General features: G+C 45.6%; 1 protein-coding gene across 1 annotated transcript in view; it reads left to right on the forward strand.

Moving 5' to 3' along the window:
• The first annotated feature begins 644 nt into the window (after nt 1-644).
• Nucleotides 645-17,525, forward strand: part of SGCA (sarcoglycan alpha) — a 29,167-nt gene continuing 12,286 nt past the window's right edge. Inside the window, exons 1-7 of the mRNA XM_048518150.1 lie at nt 645-727; nt 5,652-5,777; nt 6,670-6,824; nt 7,486-7,558; nt 10,066-10,264; nt 12,783-12,945; nt 13,064-13,272. Coding sequence (XP_048374107.1) covers nt 688-727; nt 5,652-5,777; nt 6,670-6,824; nt 7,486-7,558; nt 10,066-10,264; nt 12,783-12,945; nt 13,064-13,272 — 965 coding nt within the window. The 5' untranslated portion in view covers nt 645-687. The remainder of the gene's footprint in view (nt 728-5,651; nt 5,778-6,669; nt 6,825-7,485; nt 7,559-10,065; nt 10,265-12,782; nt 12,946-13,063; nt 13,273-17,525) is intronic.

The raw sequence follows: 17,525 nt of genomic DNA on the forward strand, positions 1-17,525 counted from the left end.
AACACGGCAGCGGACCTCAACTTGGGATTGGGTGCAGCGACAGGGGAAGGGGTAGGAGGCCAAAATGCACCCCCCAAAGTGACCCAGGTAAATGGCACCTGGGTCATCTGCCCCTCTGGTCCCCCCCTAGATACGCCAGTGGGAAAGGGCCTTGGTTGTCTCTCTTGCAAGGGACTTCCCTTTGGAATTTTCCTCCTAAACTGCAGTGTCGTGAGGATAAGCCAGTATTTCTGTTTTGTTCCGTTGCTTCATCAAGATAGTTTTCAATGTTCCACCCAGGCCCGCTCAAGGATCCAGAAAGGCCCACAGCCGAATCAAAACGAAGAAGAGAATGCATGACATTCATTCTCATCATTCTCAAATTCCTAATATGAATTTAGTCCATTTCGGACCCTCGCCTGCCCCTGACTAGCCCTGAGTTCAAACCACATCGAGGGAATGAGGGTTTAAATTCCAAAACTCTGTTTAGATTCTGTTTCCACCAGAGCGACACACAGGTTTGTTCTTTCAGTATGCTTGCAGTGCCCTCTTGAGGCTGTTGCAGTTCTTGTGGACTCGGATTCAGCTGCCATATTCTAACTTTGGTATGTATATTTATATATGAGTGTGTGTACACACAGTCTCACGCTCACCCCACAGGCTTCCAAACCAGCCTGCCTCTGTCAATCAAGTCTCTCCAATGGCAAGATGGCAGGGCAGGGTCTGACTCGGAGCTGCTTCCTTGCAGGCAAGTTTGTTCCCCAGTTTTAAACGGGCGTGTGGGATAGTATTCTGCAGAGGGGTGAATTTCATTGGTGCAGGCCACTTGTAAGAACTGGGGAGAAGGTGCAGAGAGGCGATTTCAGAACCTCGAGAAGCAGGGGGGAGAAGTGTCAAAATCTGATATGCTGAAAGTGACGTCCAACTTATTTTTTAAAAACTGGCCCCTGCCATGCTCTCTCCTCTTATTTATATCGGTACCACTGAGCCTGACATGGGTGAAAGTCTTGGGAATCTAAAAGGCAGCCTCATCTCTTTCTCTGTCTCTCCGACACATTCTAATTTTAGCGTGAGATTGCCCTCCCCTTTGTTTGTCGTTCAGAGTCAGCTGTTGCGGCGTTTGTTCCAGCAAATTGGAGATTACAGAAATAGATGGGGTAATGTCTTTCGTGAGCTGGGATTCTCTTGATGTAGGGCATGCGGGCTTTGGAATGATACAGGATTCTCCATTAGGGCAAGAGGGGAAAGAGAGCCCGGTTGCACAAGGGACTACAGGACAGGTAACCGTCCGAGACCATCACCTGGTTAAAAGAATCTTCCCCCTACCGAGTTGAGTTGGTTGACGGAATCTGCCTACATTTGCAGATGACTCAAACAGTTGCAACGAACAGAGCACACGTGTTTTCCTTGATTTTAGAAGATGCAAACGTGTTTACAGCCGGCACAATTCCAGAAGATGCATTCCCTCATGGATTTGTATGACAGAAGGAAAAAATGACTCTTCTAAGATGGTTACTGCCCCCTGTCATTTTTGTGAACTTGTGTTAAGTAATCACTTATTAAAAAAAACATGCTGCTCCATCAAGAAGGATCATCTTTGTAGTCAATCAGAAAGCTTCACCAACTACTCTGCTATAAATATATTTCACCTGTATATAAATCTCTTCACTAGAACTGTGTTTATGAGTACAATTCGAAGTGTAGGTTTGACTTTATAAAGCTCTAGATTAAATGGTAGGACCAGGTCCCCTCCCCTGGATGGCCCAAACTGACCTGATCTCATCAGATCTCAGAAGTTTAAGCAAGGTGAGCCCTGGTTGGATGAGAGACCACCAAGGAAGTCCAGAGTGACTATGGAGAGGCAGAAAATGGCAACTCCGTTCAGTGGCTTTGATATTTTTGGGTCTTGGGTCTAGAAAGATTGAAGAGCACTCTTTTAGGTTTTGTTACTTAACTTGCTAGACCGTTCATTTCATTCCTAGGGCCCGATTCATTTTGTCAGCAAGATTTTAAGCAACACAGGACTCTTCTTCCCCACTCATATTTCCTGCATTTTGTGCAGCTAACACCAGTGGAAGATTGATATGAGGAGGCTGTGTAACTGTAGCTCTCTGTCTTTATGGAGATGGATGTCTGTTTGAGGAGGCAGACTGTTAGAAGACTGTATTGTTTGACTGGTAGGTGTTGAGCTTCACGGCCAACCTTTTTGAAGATAAAGCAGCAGGCAGAGACGTTTCTTAATTAAATTACAAACAGGCCTTGATGGTGCCAGGTAAGTGTGACAAAAATTCCCTCCAGGGAGAAGGCAGAAAAGCAAAGCGAAAAAGAAAACCCTGCTACTTTTTGCAATGTAACAAGCAAGGGTGAGAAAGGTGGCTGTTAACACCGGGACATTCGGAATCCTTTTGAAAGCGAAGCAGCGAATAAAGCAAAACAGGTTACTTGTCGGCTTGGTGAATCTGGAGCCTTTAAGGTGGGGAAGGAAACAAATTGGGCTGAACTTCAGCTTCTTCCACTTCACAAATCAGTTGTCTCGATTTATTATCTTTTAACAGCCTGTTTCTAGTATTGTGAGATTTTATTTATGTTTATTTAGATATTTATAGCCCACTTTTCTCCAAAGAGGTGACCCAAAGTGATTTACGCCATCATATTCTCCTTCTGCTAGAGGAGGTGGCGGAACCTTTGAGCATCTCCAGGGATAGTTAGTGGACTGACAATTCCCATCAGCCCCTGCCAGCACAGCCAATTGGCAGGGGCTGATGGGAATTGTAGTCCATAACATCTGGAGTGCCAAAGGTTCACCACCACGGTGCTAGGGTTTTCCAGGCATGGCTGGCTAATGGCAGGATTCAGGGTGTGTGTGTGTGGGGGGGAACATGGAGGGGTGTCATTGGGGAAGGCGTGATGATGTCATTTTCAGGGAAAACCAAGAATTGATGTCACACCTCTCTAGGAATTGCCAAAAACTTTATGGTAAACCCATAAAGTTTCCAGAAACTCCTAGAGAGGACTGGTGTCATTTTCAGGGGGGAAAAGCCTAGAGCTGATGTCACACTTTTCTAGGAATTAACAGAAACTCTATGGCAAACCCATAGAGTTTCCAGCAATTCCTGGAGAAGACTGGTGTCACAATTGGGTTTTTCCTGGAAGTGACATCACACTGGTGCCAATGGCCTTTTCTTTTTATATTATTTTTCACCTACCAGCTACAGGAGCATCAATGGGAAACAGAAGCTGGGGGCAGGGCATCTCCCAACCCCACTCAGGGGGTGGCAAGGCTGCATTAGGAATCTGGTAAAGCTGAGAACAACCCTGTGGGGTAGGTTAAGCTGAGAATAAGCAGAGTGAGGATTCAAACCTGAGTTTCCCAGATCTTTTTAGTTCAACACTATTCAACTTCTACATCAAGCTGTGCTGTAAACTATTGAACTCACTCAAGCCGCTGCCTGATTTACAAATTTATGGATGAATGTTGAAACTCAGGCCCCTTCCGCACATGAGGAATAATGCACTTTCAATCCACTTTGAATGCACTTTGCAGCTGGATTTGACTGTGCGGAATAGCAAAATCCACTTGCAAACAGTTGTGAAGGTGGATTGAAAGTGCATTATTCTGCATGTGCGGAAGGGACCTCAGAAAGACTGTTATTCCAGGACTAGTTAAACACTCAGGACACTTCATGAGTGGGATTCTGTCTAATTTATTTTTATCCCATTTTTCCTTGTAATGTGCTCAACTGAGCAGACATGGTTCTGTCAATTCTCCCATTTTATCCTCACAATATACCTGTAAAGTAGGTTAGGCGAAGAGAGTGTGACTAGGCCATCTTCACCCAGTAACCTTCCTGGTCCAGAGGGAATTTGAACCTGGGTTTCCCAGATCTTAATCCCACACTGTCCTACCCTGGCACATCTGAGAACGAGGTCTCTGTAATGACTATTTTTAACAAATTATTCTAACTATAGCTGGCACTGTGTCCTGGACGGATACAGTTAGCACTTCTGTTCTTAACTGATCTGAGGAATAGCGTTCTTTCTGTTCACCATCCATTTGGACTTGGCCACTTCTCAGGAACAGGGATCACCAATCTTTTATTTAATAAGAATTACTTGTGAGTAATGTAAAAATCTCAAACCACTCTGCCACCTCCCCCCCCCCATCCCCAATTATCAACTACTATTCTGTCCTAGAAATAGGACTATAGGGGTGATTCCGCACACGAGTAAAATAGGTTCGACCCAGTTCCCTGAGAAGGGTACTAACCTAAGTCGAAGCCATTGTTGTTCCCCACAGCAACCAACGTTTAATCCCAGCTCGGAGGGCGGAATCATCCTGTGCCTCTTCGTTGCTCCGTTCCGATTGGCTACTGTTCTATGGCCATGTTCCGTCTATCCCCACACACGTTATAAAAACAACTACCACAGGAATGGAGGGACGAAGGAATTGGCGCTTTTGATTGGCCAGCTATGCACGATGCCCGAAACACTCCAGCTGTGGATTAGCTGAATGTGGGGACTCCTCTGGCACCAGATATTCCGCACTTTACTGGAATCAAGCTGAGTTCGAGCGTGGTTCCCTGAAAAAGTAGTAGTTCCCAACTGGAGTCGGAAATTTGACCGTTACACGGGGCAAAGCTGGTACAAAACCACATCGATCCCAGTGGTTGTGTGGAGCACTTAGGTTGAACGCAGCTCGAACTTAGGTTGATAACGCAAGGAGGAGCATCACAAATGAAGCTATCAGTTAAGCTGCTGAGAGGAAAACCCAATGAAATAAAGTGTTTTTAAAAAGCTTTTAAAATTTTTTAAAGAGAAAATATTTTGCTGGGTCTCCTAGGGGCTATACAGCACCTAGCAAGTTACCAGTAGATAACAAACTATCCATTGAAGAAACTTGGTGTAGAATAATCAGATATTGTCGAAGGCTTTTCAATGCTTGAAGGTCATGTTGTAGCTGTAGAGTTTCTCGAAGTATGGCCGTGTTCTAGCAGCATTCGACCCAGCTGCTAGAACACGGCCATACAGCCCAGAAACCACACAGCGCCCAAATAATCAGATAGTTCCTAACGTGTCCCAGCTCACCTCAAGAAACCATGTACTGTACCAAGATGGTACAATGGTTAAGAGAGATAGACTAATTCATGCTATGGAAACTCACCGAGGGACTTTTGGCCAGTCATACTCTCTCAGCCTAACCTACCTCACAACCTAACCTACCTCACAGAGGACAAAATGGAGTAGATGAGAATGATGTAAGATGTGGTTGTTGTGGGTTTTCTGGGCTGTGTGGCCGTGGTCTGGTAGACCTTGTTCCTAATGTTTCATCTGCATCTGTGGCTGGCATTTGAAGATGCCAGCCACACTGTGTCCAGTGAGTGATACACCTCTGAAGATGCCAGTCACAGATGAAGACGAAACTTTAGGAACAAGGTCCATCAGTCCACAGCCACACAGCCCAGAAAACCCACAACAACCAGTTGAATCTGGCCGTGAAAGCCTGCAACAATATGACTGGAGAACAGTGGAGTATAAATGAATCCTATAAGTAAATAAAAATCTTGGTCAGGTTGAATAGAAAAGAAGTTTGTGGGATACTAGAAACAAGGGAATTTCTTGTTGTTGAAGTAGATTCAGGAGTCTAAGTCCAGATCCTCTTTCTATCCTGCCAGTGATTTTATTCAGTGGGATCCTGGCTGACAGTCTACCTGTCCTGCAGCTGCGTGCAGTGGTTGGAGAAATCTTCATCCACGAACTGGAAAGAGATGGCTTCCAAGAGTACTTCACTGACCGTCAGGGTACGGAATTTGCAGCGTTCTCTTTTCAATCCTGTGTTTGTTTAAATATTTCTATCAGCCACCTTTCTCGCAGGCATTCATTTTTATGTGCTGCCTTTGCCAAAACCATCATTTTGTGCACTATCGAGCATGTTACCTTGATACAGGAGTATTTACACATATATTTTTACCTTCAAACTTTCAAACCTTTCAGAGGAGCAGGGCTAGGTAGGCACTAGGACCCAGGCAGAGCATTCTGCAACAAAGAAGATCCAGCATGCTTTGTTATTCAGCAGAGGATTAGACAACCCTACTATCATTTTTCTGAGGAACAGAGTATAGTTTGTCCCTCAAAGAATAAGAGATGGTCAGAAAAACCAATCTGCCTTGGTGGTCCTTGTGAGGGCAGAAAGAAGGGGTGCTAATTTTGTAAAATAAACTAATAACGGGACAAAACCTATCCTTCTGTCTATCTAATTAGCATCTCCTAATGGGATTCATTCAGGAACTCCCTTCTCGACCTTGGTTTTGCGTACATCCTGACCTTTCGAGGATCCGAGTCTGTGGAGTGGATATTAAGAAACCTGCTTATTCCGTACATTTTTATTCCACCTTCCCTGCAAGGAAAGAACAGCACACACTTCTACCTTCTTCTGTTTTATCCACACAACACAGGTGTGAGGTGGGCTAAGTTGAGAGAAAATTACTTGCTGAAGGTCAGTTACTTGCTGAAGGGCCACTGCGAGTAGCAGAGTGCTGGACTAGATGGACTCTGGTCTGATCCAGCAGGCTAGTTCTTATGTTCTTATGTTCTTAGTTTCATGGCAAGCGAGGGTTCGAACCCAGGCTTCCCCATGGATTTGCTTTTTGCTCACAGAAGCACAATTTTAATTCTGACTTTGAAATCTTACAGGGCAGGCGCCTGATTCCCCCATCACCTTCCATGCCAATCTGCTAGACCATCCGGACTTGCCCCAGTGGCTACGCTATGTCCAACGCTCTCCTTTCCAGATGGGCTATCTCTACGGGTCTGCCACAGACGAAGACGTTGGCGCACAGACAATTGAGGTGTTTTTTTTAAAAAAAAAACAAGTTCCCTTCCCCAAATCCTTTCTGGGCAGAAAGACTGTGAGCACTTCTGGAATTTCGAGGGAAAGGAGCAGGTGCCACCACAAAATGGTTGCCATGGAGGTGGGCCAGTTACTGCCATGAGGGCAGTTACCAAAGGTTGGGAGGTCCATCCAAGGCCCAACATCCTCCTTTGATGGGGGCAACTATTTTTGAGTGGGCATTCCCTGTAGATCCAAAGGTGATGTGTCCTGGGGTCCCCTGAAGTAGTTCCCGTTCCAATGAAGAGGAAAACCAGGATTTCCTTTTTTGAGTTCTAAACCATCAAATTAAATTCCGCCTAAATATTCCTATGTATTGCAACTTATGCCCAGCAAAGACATCTCCATTTTGTGGTGCCAACTCTAGCAATGCATAATTTTTTGTAGTGTGGGTGGCTTGTCGGAGCCTTCATTTGAGCCCCTGCAATTCAGACTGGTTGTCACCAGAGACCTCAGTGCCAGATTTGAAAAACCACATTCTTAAGGGATAAAGGTTATCCTACTACAGTCTTTATTTCTTTACTCCCAGTGCTTTTCCTTGGGCATGACTAGCCGCAATTTTGTTTCTCCTCGAGACAGGGAAAGAGCAACCAAACCAAATCTCTCTTTTTCTTTGACAGGTGACGGCGTATAATAGGTACACCTATGAGATTGTGAGGCAAACCATGGTTATAAGCATTGTCCCATCTCCAGGTAAACCTTTTACAAGTTGCTTTGCTGGTTTTAATTCCTGAAGAGTAGCTGTCTCAACCCACAGCAACAACCACAACAAACAACAGGAGATATATGCCTCCTTAATAGAGGGGCCAGGACTCTTATAGAGTTTTGGCTGAATCCTTGAGGGTCTCCCCAAAACACTAAACATCATGTCCGGTTTTATACCAGAAACGATGTTGCCCAAAGATCTTGTCCCTGAACCCAAAAGTCTGTCACTGGAATGCCAACTATGGCTAGCAATCTATCATGAAAGCAAGCCTGGGAGAGCCACGCTTGTTTCAGTAAAACCTGGGTTCTTTTCTCCAATAACTCCAACCAGCTGAGGTCTCAACAATTTTTATTGAAAAACAGAAATCAAAGAAACAAAACATAAATGCAGTAAGAGATTGCTCAACTGGTTACATTCCTTTTGGTTCTTTGTCCCCATTCCGGGAACCCGTGGCCCAGAGATGCTTCTCTGACCATGTCTCAAGATGGAATTCTTAAACCTTTGTTTTCCCCTTCTCAGGAAAACTTTGTTCAGGCCATGAGGTAACTTAGGCCTTTGAAGTTTCATCCTGGCACCTCTGCATAATTTCCTGTCCTCCCTTCAGGAGATCAAAAGGCAAAGATGCTTTTCACAGTCATATGTGACTTCCCTTTACTGTAACGATAGCATCATTCCATGACATGCCCCTTTTTGAGATGAAGTCTGTAAACTCCATGTTCACATACTTCAGCTTCCTAATAACACTGGTTGCATAATATCACATGTTTCTAGCTAATACATAGTTCAGCTAACTATTTTCCATCACACAATCCTATTCCATGAAGATGAGTATATATTATTTCAGCATAAGCTTTCCTAGATTTGAGTCCATTTCCTCAGATGCAGTGAGAAGATTCAAATTAGGCTGACATTTTTTGTAGAAGACAATTCTTGGGACTCCTCACCTATTACATGTCTTATCTAGTATAGCAGCCATCCCTTTACCTTCAACCACAGGGATTTCTGCTCCTTTTTGAGGGGGTTGTTGTTTCTGAACAGACCAATCAAACTGCCTGGATCTGATATCTGGACAGGCAGCATATCAAAATAAAAATAAATGAATAACACAAAGGCACAGCCTGGTTACTACGAACAAGCCCACCTGAGATGGAGACTGGCACATTGACACCTATATATTGGCAGATGGGGTCCCTTTCTTCTCAACTCAAATAAAGCTTCTTGTGGATGCAAATAGAAGCATTTTGGGGAGGAGTTCTGCACAGCTTTTCCCTCAAAATGTCTTCAGGACGTTTTATTTCAGCTCAACCCATTTTATTGTGGAAATCTGAACTAGCAATCTCGTCCCCCCCAAGATGGATTTAAGGTGTGTTCTGCTGCTGAGCGGAGAGCAGGACACATTTTAATTTTTCTGCCCCAGTTTAAAGCTTCCACTTTTTCCTTTGTCTGCAGCTCATGCCCGCCATTTTCTGCCACTTCAGGGATTCTCCATGCCCCCCACCATTTGCTGAGTGTTCCCCCCAATTTTTTCCTCTGCTGGCATTGCAGACGGCCACTAGTGTTTAATGCAAATGAATAAACTGCTTTTTACTTGGCAGTTATGCAAACGTGTTGCCCCCCCCCCCTTCTGTATTTAATGAGGTGTCTTGGTAGCTAGCTTCGAAGCTAGCTTTGAAGACACCTCACTGAAAAAGGAAAAAAACGACACATTTGCTTAATTGCCAGGCAAAAGTAAGTTTACTCCTGCATTTTAAACTCTGAAATAGCAGGCGGCCGCAATGCCAGCTGAGGAAACATCTGTGGGGGACACTCAGCAAATGGCGGGCGGCACGGAGAATCCCTGAAGCTTCAGAAAATGGCGGGAAACCCACCCCGTGTTCCCTGGAAATGCTTTATTTTTCCACGCTATGTGGACAAAAAAAGGGCAAAGGGTTCTTTTTGTAACTAAAAATTATCCACAATAATTTTTATTTGTGTTGTGGAGAAAACAGCCAGTGTTGGGGCCTGTAGGTTACTGAGGGCTGATTGTCAAGTTCTCAGGTGTCCCCACTTTCTCTTTTCTCGAGTTAAGACCATAACCCTGGTTTGGGGATACAGTGGGCTTGTTGAAGGGACACAAACTTAACCCAATGTAGCTTAACCCAAAGCAATGCAGACAAGAACTGACAGACACACAGTCACCAGTGCAGTTCTATTTATTGCAATATACTGACAAAGTGCTTCGCCAGACCACAGGTGTTTTCAGGCACACATCACACTGCTGTCTGTGCTAACTATATACAAAAGTGGTACCAAATCAGGTGCCCTCACCTTATCAGGTTTGCACACGGTACAAGCTGTGCACTCAGTCCTAATTTGCACATGGCACCTGTTAGAAGGAGGGTCCAGCTGTCATTTAGATTTTGCTCATCTAAACACATGTTCGGACAGTGCCACCAATCTTGAGACCAAGCATGGTCCCTGCCCTCTCCCCTTTCCTGCCATCCCCTCTATGCAGATGGAGAGATGCCTTATCAAGCCGACTTCTTTGTGAAGAACTGGAACGTGGAGGAAGTGCTCCCGACAGACGTCCACGAACTTTTTCAGCAAGCCGTGGACAGCATGTGGGAGCAAGAGGGCTTGGTGGTGGTCAATATCTCCTCAGCCTTGGACAGGGGAGGCCGTGTACCTTTGCCGATCGAGAACAGGAAGGAAGGGTAAGGAAAGCAAGCCTCTTGTGAAGCATGGAGATGGCCCTACAGCTGTCAAGGTCCCTGTTTCTACTCTGGCTCCTATTTTTTTAATATTTTTTTAATTGTATAGTTTGAAATTTCAGTACATTTATACAATATATGTATTCATATTGACATATTCCAAACCATACTCCCCCCCTTTTTTTCCCTCCTCCCTCTATTTTCTTTCTCATTTATTTAAGTAAGCAGCAATAAGTTCATTCTTTGTATTCTCTTCTCCCATATTTCTTCTTTGACTCTGATATCTTTCATCCAGTCCATAAATTGTGTCCAGATCTTCAAAATGTCTCTCTGGTTCTCTTGCCATAAATTATTTCTTGCCATTATTTCAAAAATGTCCAGTTGTATTTGTTCCCATATATATTCTAGCCATTTCAAAATAGTCCATTTCTTCTTATCTTTCCATCCCAATGCTATTACTGTGTGTGCAGCTCTTATCATCATCAAACCATATTTTTTAAATCTATTTTATTCTCCTACTCTGGCTCCTTAGCCCTGGATCCTATTCCTGTTCAGTGTATGTTACATCACTTTGATCATGCAAACAAAATATACAAGGTGATAGCATTCACATGGCAACATGGAGGCTCATAGCTGATCTTAACATTCAATGCAGATTGATCCTCAGTCAGATTTGAAGAACCGTATTCTTAAGAGAGCCAGCGTGGTGAAGTGGTTAAGAGCAGGTGGATTCTAATCTGGAGAACTGGGTTTGATTCCCCTCTCTTCCATCTGAGTGGCAGATGCTTATCTGGTGAACCAAATGTGTTTCCGCACTCCTACATTCATGCTGGGTGACCTTGGACTAGTCACAGTTCTTGGGAACTCTCTCAGCTAACTCACAAGGTGTCTGTGTGGGGAGAGGAAGGGAAAGGAGCTTGTAGGCCACCTTGAGTCTCCTTACAGGAGAGAAAGGTGGGGTATACATTCAAACTCTTCTGTCGTCTTCTGTCGTCTTCTCCTCTTTGGTTTAGGTTCCCAGCCCTGTTCCAGCAAATGCCAGTAGTTTTTTGAGATGGTGCTGGTCAGGCTAGCCTGAACAGATCTCAGAAGCTAAGCAGGATTGACCCTGGCTAATATTTGGAAGGGAGACCTCCACGGTACGCCAGGGTCATGATGTGGAGGCAGGCAATAGCAAACCACTTTTGAGCATCACTTGCCTTGAAACCGCTATGGCATCTTCAAACGTCAGCTTGGCTTGACAGCAACAAGGAGGGGGAGGGATAGGCACAAACAGCCCGGGGGGCGGGGGGCGGGCATTCAAATCTGGGGGCAGCATGTCAGGAAGAGTACTTTGCTAATGCCTCAGCTCCAACCCAGCCAGCTTTTTCATGCCATCTTTTCCATCTCTTCTTATTTCAGCACTCATCCGACTTGACTTTTATTTCTGCAGATCCCACAATCGGCAGCATAGCCTGATTCATTGAAATAAAAGAAATACACTCTTCCTTTTCTTTCAGGGTTAGAGGTCCATCCTTTCTGGGTTAGAGGTCCCACATCCCTAGTCTATACTCCATTAAAATTGCTCTGCATCACCTTCTTTAAAATTCCAGAGGTGGCATCCAACCTACCCAGAAAGCCTGACCCATAAGCTGGGGACTATGGCAGAAGATGCCCCTGCATCCAGTGTCCCCTGAGGACTGTAGTTGGTGCACAGGGGCAGGTATGGAGAATTGCTCCTTCCTGGGTGTTCAGATGAACCCCTTCCTCCATTTTTTTTCACCTGTGGAACCCTCTATATCAGTGGTGGCGAACCTATGGCATGGGTGCCAGAGGTGGCACTCAGAGCCCTCTCTGTGGGCACGCGCAAACAGAGTTGCCCCCCCCCACACATCTAGGCTGGCCTGGGCCACTGGGCTCAATTATTAGCATTAAACTTAAGACCGAGTTTTGGGGAAGCAGTGTAGGTAACCCTGTCAAGTGCTATTAAACCCCACTGATTTTCATGTGAAGAACTAAAGCGCGATCCTTTACCTGGGAGTAAGTTGGGTTGCTGGCAATGGGGCTTGATTCTGGAGCTTGCTTCTAGGGTCGTGATTCACCCATTGGAAGAGTTGCATGGTTGCTTCAAAGCAAAGCCACCAACTACCACCAAGCTTACTCCTGAGTAACACACACCTCAGAGCCCACCGTTTTTTCTAAACTAAAACCTCAGTATTCAGGTTAAATTGCCGTGTTGGCACTTTGCGATAAATAAGTGGGTTTTGGGTTGCAATTTGGGCACTCGGTCTCAAAACGGTTCGCCATCACTGCTCTATATCTACAGCTCTATATCTATGGAAAACAAAATGTTTGGAATATCAGTTATGGAATTCCATGTGTTTGGAGGGCCTGGTTCTAGCTCCCTGTTCACTAACAAGTATTTTTGTCATGTGAGTATTGGACTGGATAATGTTTGAACTTCTTTCTGTCTCTATGGCTCTACAGGATTATTCTTTCTTCCTTCTCTTCTGTTGGTTTCCTTTCCTCCTCCTCCTCTCAGTGTTTATATCAAGGTGGCTTCCAAGGATCCGTTCACCGAGTGCTTGACAGAGGCCAAGTCCCCTGAAAACCGTTACAGGTGTAAGTTGGAGCAACAGCCAGTCATTACCTGTTACGACAGCTTCAGCTCCAGATTCAGAGTGGATTGGTGCAATCTTACCTTGGTGAGAGGTGGGGATGCATGGGAAATAGGGAGGGTGGCATGGAGGAACATTTGGGTAGCCATATCTGAGGTGAGAAAATCCTGATTTCCTGTTCTTCTTTTTCTCTTATGTCCTTTAGATAGACCTCAGAGATCTAAACACCACAAAGTTGGTGCCAGTCTACGGTGACGGGATTCTTGAGTCTGGTCCAGAATTTGATCCTCCAGATGATGCCTCCGACAGGGAGTTCTTCTATGACTTCTTGCTCATCTTCCTTCTCCTTCTCATTTTGGGCCTTCTCCTCTGTCTCATTCTGGCCTACATCATGTGCTGCCGACGGGAAGGCGTGTAAGTTGGGCTCATATCTAGAGCTGGAACAGGATGCGTATTATGCAAGTCATGTGATTTCTGGTGGAAGCAAGTGGACAACCCAAAAAGAATTGTCATGTTCCATCCACATTTTTTTTAAAAATAACCCAAGCAAATGAGAACTGGGTGGTGTTTATGCCAACAAAGATCATCAATGAGCAAGGAGCAGCAGTGGCATAGGAGGTTAAGAGCTCATGTAACTAATCTGGAGGAACCGGGTTTGATTCCCAGGTCTGCCGCCTGAGCTGTGGAGGCTTATCTGGGGAATTCAGATTAGCCTGTACACTCCCACACATGCCAGCTGGGTGACCTTGGGCTAGTCACAGCTTCTCAGAGCTCTCTCAGCCCCACCCACCTCACAGGGTGTTTGTTGTGAGGGAGGAAGGGCAAGGAGATTGTAAGCCCCTTTGAGTCTCCTGCAGGAGAGAAAGGGGGGATATAAATCCAAACTCTTCTTCAAAACTCTTCTTATAGTAAAAGCAACATTTCTCTGTTTCTCACATAACCAAAACTCTGGAAGAGTGGACACTGCTGGCTAGAGACAGATCCATATTCCTGTTTCTTCATCCCATTAAATCTTCTCTCTGGGCTACTCAGGGGTGTGAACAGCAGGGCAGCCCTGGGCAAGAGCTATGACCCTGGGGCAAAACTACTGGAGTTGGATGCCCCCCCCCCCCCATGGGCAGCTGAACTCCCACCTGACCAAATTTCTTTTTTGCACCAGGACACTGGAATTGCCTGCGAAAGAAGGGGTGCATTGTTTAGACATATCAGCACCAAAATTTTCCAAAGCCCGTATCATCAGGAGACTGTCCCTCATGCTACTCCCCAAGTTTGAGTAGGAGGTTTGGTTCAGGGAGTCCAAAGTTATGGACTCCCAAAGGGGGTGCCCCATCCCCCATTGTTTCCAATGGGAGCTAATAGGAGATGGGGGCTACAGTTTTGAGGGTCCATAACTTTGTGGCCCCTGAACCAAACTGCACCAAACTTGGGGGGTGCCATCATCTCCAGATGATACCCTGAAATTTTGGTGCCGATACATCCAAAAATGCACACCCTGCAGGAACATCCTAGAAATTTGCCCAAGAATCTTTGTTCTGCATTGAGTTTTTTTTCTGCATTTGCACTGTCAATGGGGGTTGCAGGCTGTGGGGGGCACATTTCTGAAGGAGCACAGTGATCTCAAAACTTTCCAGGGGTCTCATCAAGGAGACTTCCTAATGATACCCCCCAAGTTCAGTGCAGGTTTGGTTCAGGGGGGTCAAAAGTTATGGACCCTCAAAACTGTAGCCCCCATCTCCTATTAGCTCCCATTGGAAACAATGGGGGATGGGGGCACGCCCTTTGGGAGTCCATAACTTTGGACTCCCTGAACCAAACTTCACCAAACTTGGGGGGTAGCATAGAGTATAAGTCTCCCTGATGATTTTACGTTGCAATCTTTTAGTGCCCTTCTAGCCTAAAACCAAGCTCCCTGCAGGCTGCCAAATAAAATGGAAAACCACTAAAATACCCCAAAACGAACCCAGCATTTTGATGCCCCCCACAAGGTGATGCCCTGGGCAGCTGCCCACCTTGCCCAATGGGCATTACGCCAGTGGGGCTACTTCATTTATTACTTTCTGGATTTGGAAGTCAGTGCCCTACTTGTGTGCGTAAAGTGCTGTCATGTTGCAGCAAACGTACGGCCACCCCACAGGGTTTTCGAGGCAAGAGGCATTCAAAGCAACCCCGATATGCCCTGGGGGTCTCCCATCTAAGTACTAACAAGGGTTGACCCGGCTTAGCTTCTGAGAACCGAGGAAATCAGGCGTACCTGACCATCCATGTCAGAGCCTACCTTGTATGTGTAGCCTTTCTTAATTCTCTCTCTCCTCTCCACCATAATGGGACTCCAAATTGCAGTCAATCCCAAGTACCAGAAACTGCATCCAGTCATATTTTCCTTGGGCTGCTCCAACCTCTCCCGCACTTTCCTTTGTTGTGTCCCCCACTATCCAAATTCACACAACAAATTCATTGGGCGTGCAAGAATTTTTGTTCTGGTAGCTGGCACGTGTAAAATCCTGTAACGCATTACGTACGTCTCGTGGACAATTTGTCTCATCCTGAAAGCATACAAAATGCATGAAGATGCTGCTAATTTGGAATGTGGCGTACCTGTGTAGATTGCTGCTGAGCAGAAGGGCACAGTATTGGCAGGCTGGCAGGACCTGACCCCTTGTGGAGGATTATCATCGCAGCAAGACAGGAAATGCAATTTGTGCGTGAATATTTTGTACAAAGGGATGATTGCCAGAAACCTGATGAAAGCCTGGCTGAGAATAGGTGTTAAAGGGCAATGTAATAAGGCTGCCAACAACGTGGAGAAGATGGAATGTTATTTACCTGCTGAGGTTATTTATCCCGATGCTATGAAAAGCGTTACCTGCCTTTTTATACACATAGGCCCGTGGTGGCGAACCTTTGGCACTCCAGATGTTATGGACTACATTTCCCATCAGCCCCTTCCAGTATGGCCAATTGGCCATGCTGGAAGGGGCTGATGGGAATTGTAGTCCATAACATCTGGAGTGCCAAAGATTTGCCACCACTGACATAGGCCATTTACTTACCTCATAGCTGTTCGCTTCATAGTGAGATTTCCCCCACTTTTTTTGAACAGGGATTCTCCTCATGCAAAGTAGCCCTAACTGAGGTCCTTTCCACTCAGGCAACACAAATGGGTTAAATGAACACATGTCGCCAGTCTGGCTGTTCACGCAGCGGGTGCAGGGGCCATCTGGGATTGCTGGGAGCCTGATGACAGGGTGCTGGACGTTTCACACAGGAGATGCTTTCTTTCCCTGTCAAACATGAATCTGAGAATTCCCCCTCCTACCTCACAATCCCCCTATAAACATTCAGGCACAAAATGGCGGCCGCCTAGAGAATCTACTCTAATGGTGGCTGCCTGCAAAATCCACCATAATGGTGGATGGAAGAGGGGGAAACAGAATGTTTCCTGCTTCCCGTAGTTCACACAGGCAAGGAGGAAGCATGTGAAATCCAGGTTAAAGGGGGAAAGTCACTAATTTAGCGACTTTCATTTAACCTGGGTTCAGCAAAATAAAACTAGTTAGAAGCATTTGGGGGGTGAGTTCTGTGGGAACTTCTCCCTCATAATGCTTTTTGCCACCCCTTACCCATTATATTTTGCCTGTATGGAGTCACCTTGAGTTAAGCCACCATTTTTCCTGCCCCCTGACCCCGTTCCCTCATTTCCATGAAATGTTTATTTAGGGAGGCTGCCTGCCACTTTTTTTCTCTCCTGCCATCTTTGGTCTCGCTTAGTTTGTTAGGCTGTGTCAATTTCTTGTCCATTTCACTGGGTCTATTGCTCCAGTGAAAGATTTTCAGTGTGAACATTTTAAAAAGAAAAGAAAGCCCTTCCAATCCTTCTGAAATGGGGGCCCAAACAGAGGGAGGAACTTCTGGGGTGTAGGCAGGGGAGAGTGAGAAAAGCTAAACACATGCTGATCTCCTTCATTTCCCCTGCGAATGAAGAGGAAAAAGAGCTTTCAAAAACTGTAGGGATTCTCTGATCTGGATGTGGAGTAACTGCCAAAGAGGGAAAAACATGGGTGTAACTGAGAATCACACCAGAAAGGAACGTACACTCAGTGTGAAGGAGACCACAATTGTGTAAATGGCCTTTTTTGCCATCAAGTCAATTTATGATGACTCCTGGTTGGGTTTTCAAGGCAAGAGACATTTAGAGGTGATTTCCTCTGTGTCACAACCCTTGCAGGGCTCCCATGCAAATGCTTACTAGAGTTGACCCTGCTTACTTAGCTTAGGCTCACCTGGGCTATCCAGGTCATTAAACCTCCATTAAGAAGAAGAAGAAGAGTTGGATTTATATCCCCCCTTTCTCTCCTGTAAGGTGACTCAAAGGGGCTTACAAACTCCTTTCCCTTCCCCCCTCACAACAAACACCCTGTGAGGTGGGTGGGGCTGAGAGAGGTCCAAAAAGCTGTGACTAGCCCAAGGTCATCCAGCTGGTGTGTGTTGGAGTGCACATGCTAATCTTAGTTCCAATCCCCAGATAAGCCTCCACAGCTCAAGTGGCAGAGCGGGGAATCAAACCCGGTTCTCCAGATTAGAGTGCACCTGCTCTTAACCACTATGCCACTGCTGCTCTTAAAGAAGCAAAATTGATTTTTCTCTTGGTTCTTGGACACCCTAGGCAT

Source organism: Sphaerodactylus townsendi, linkage group LG15 (genome assembly GCF_021028975.2).
Source record: "Sphaerodactylus townsendi isolate TG3544 linkage group LG15, MPM_Stown_v2.3, whole genome shotgun sequence".
Taxonomy (NCBI): Eukaryota; Metazoa; Chordata; class Lepidosauria; order Squamata; family Sphaerodactylidae; genus Sphaerodactylus; species Sphaerodactylus townsendi.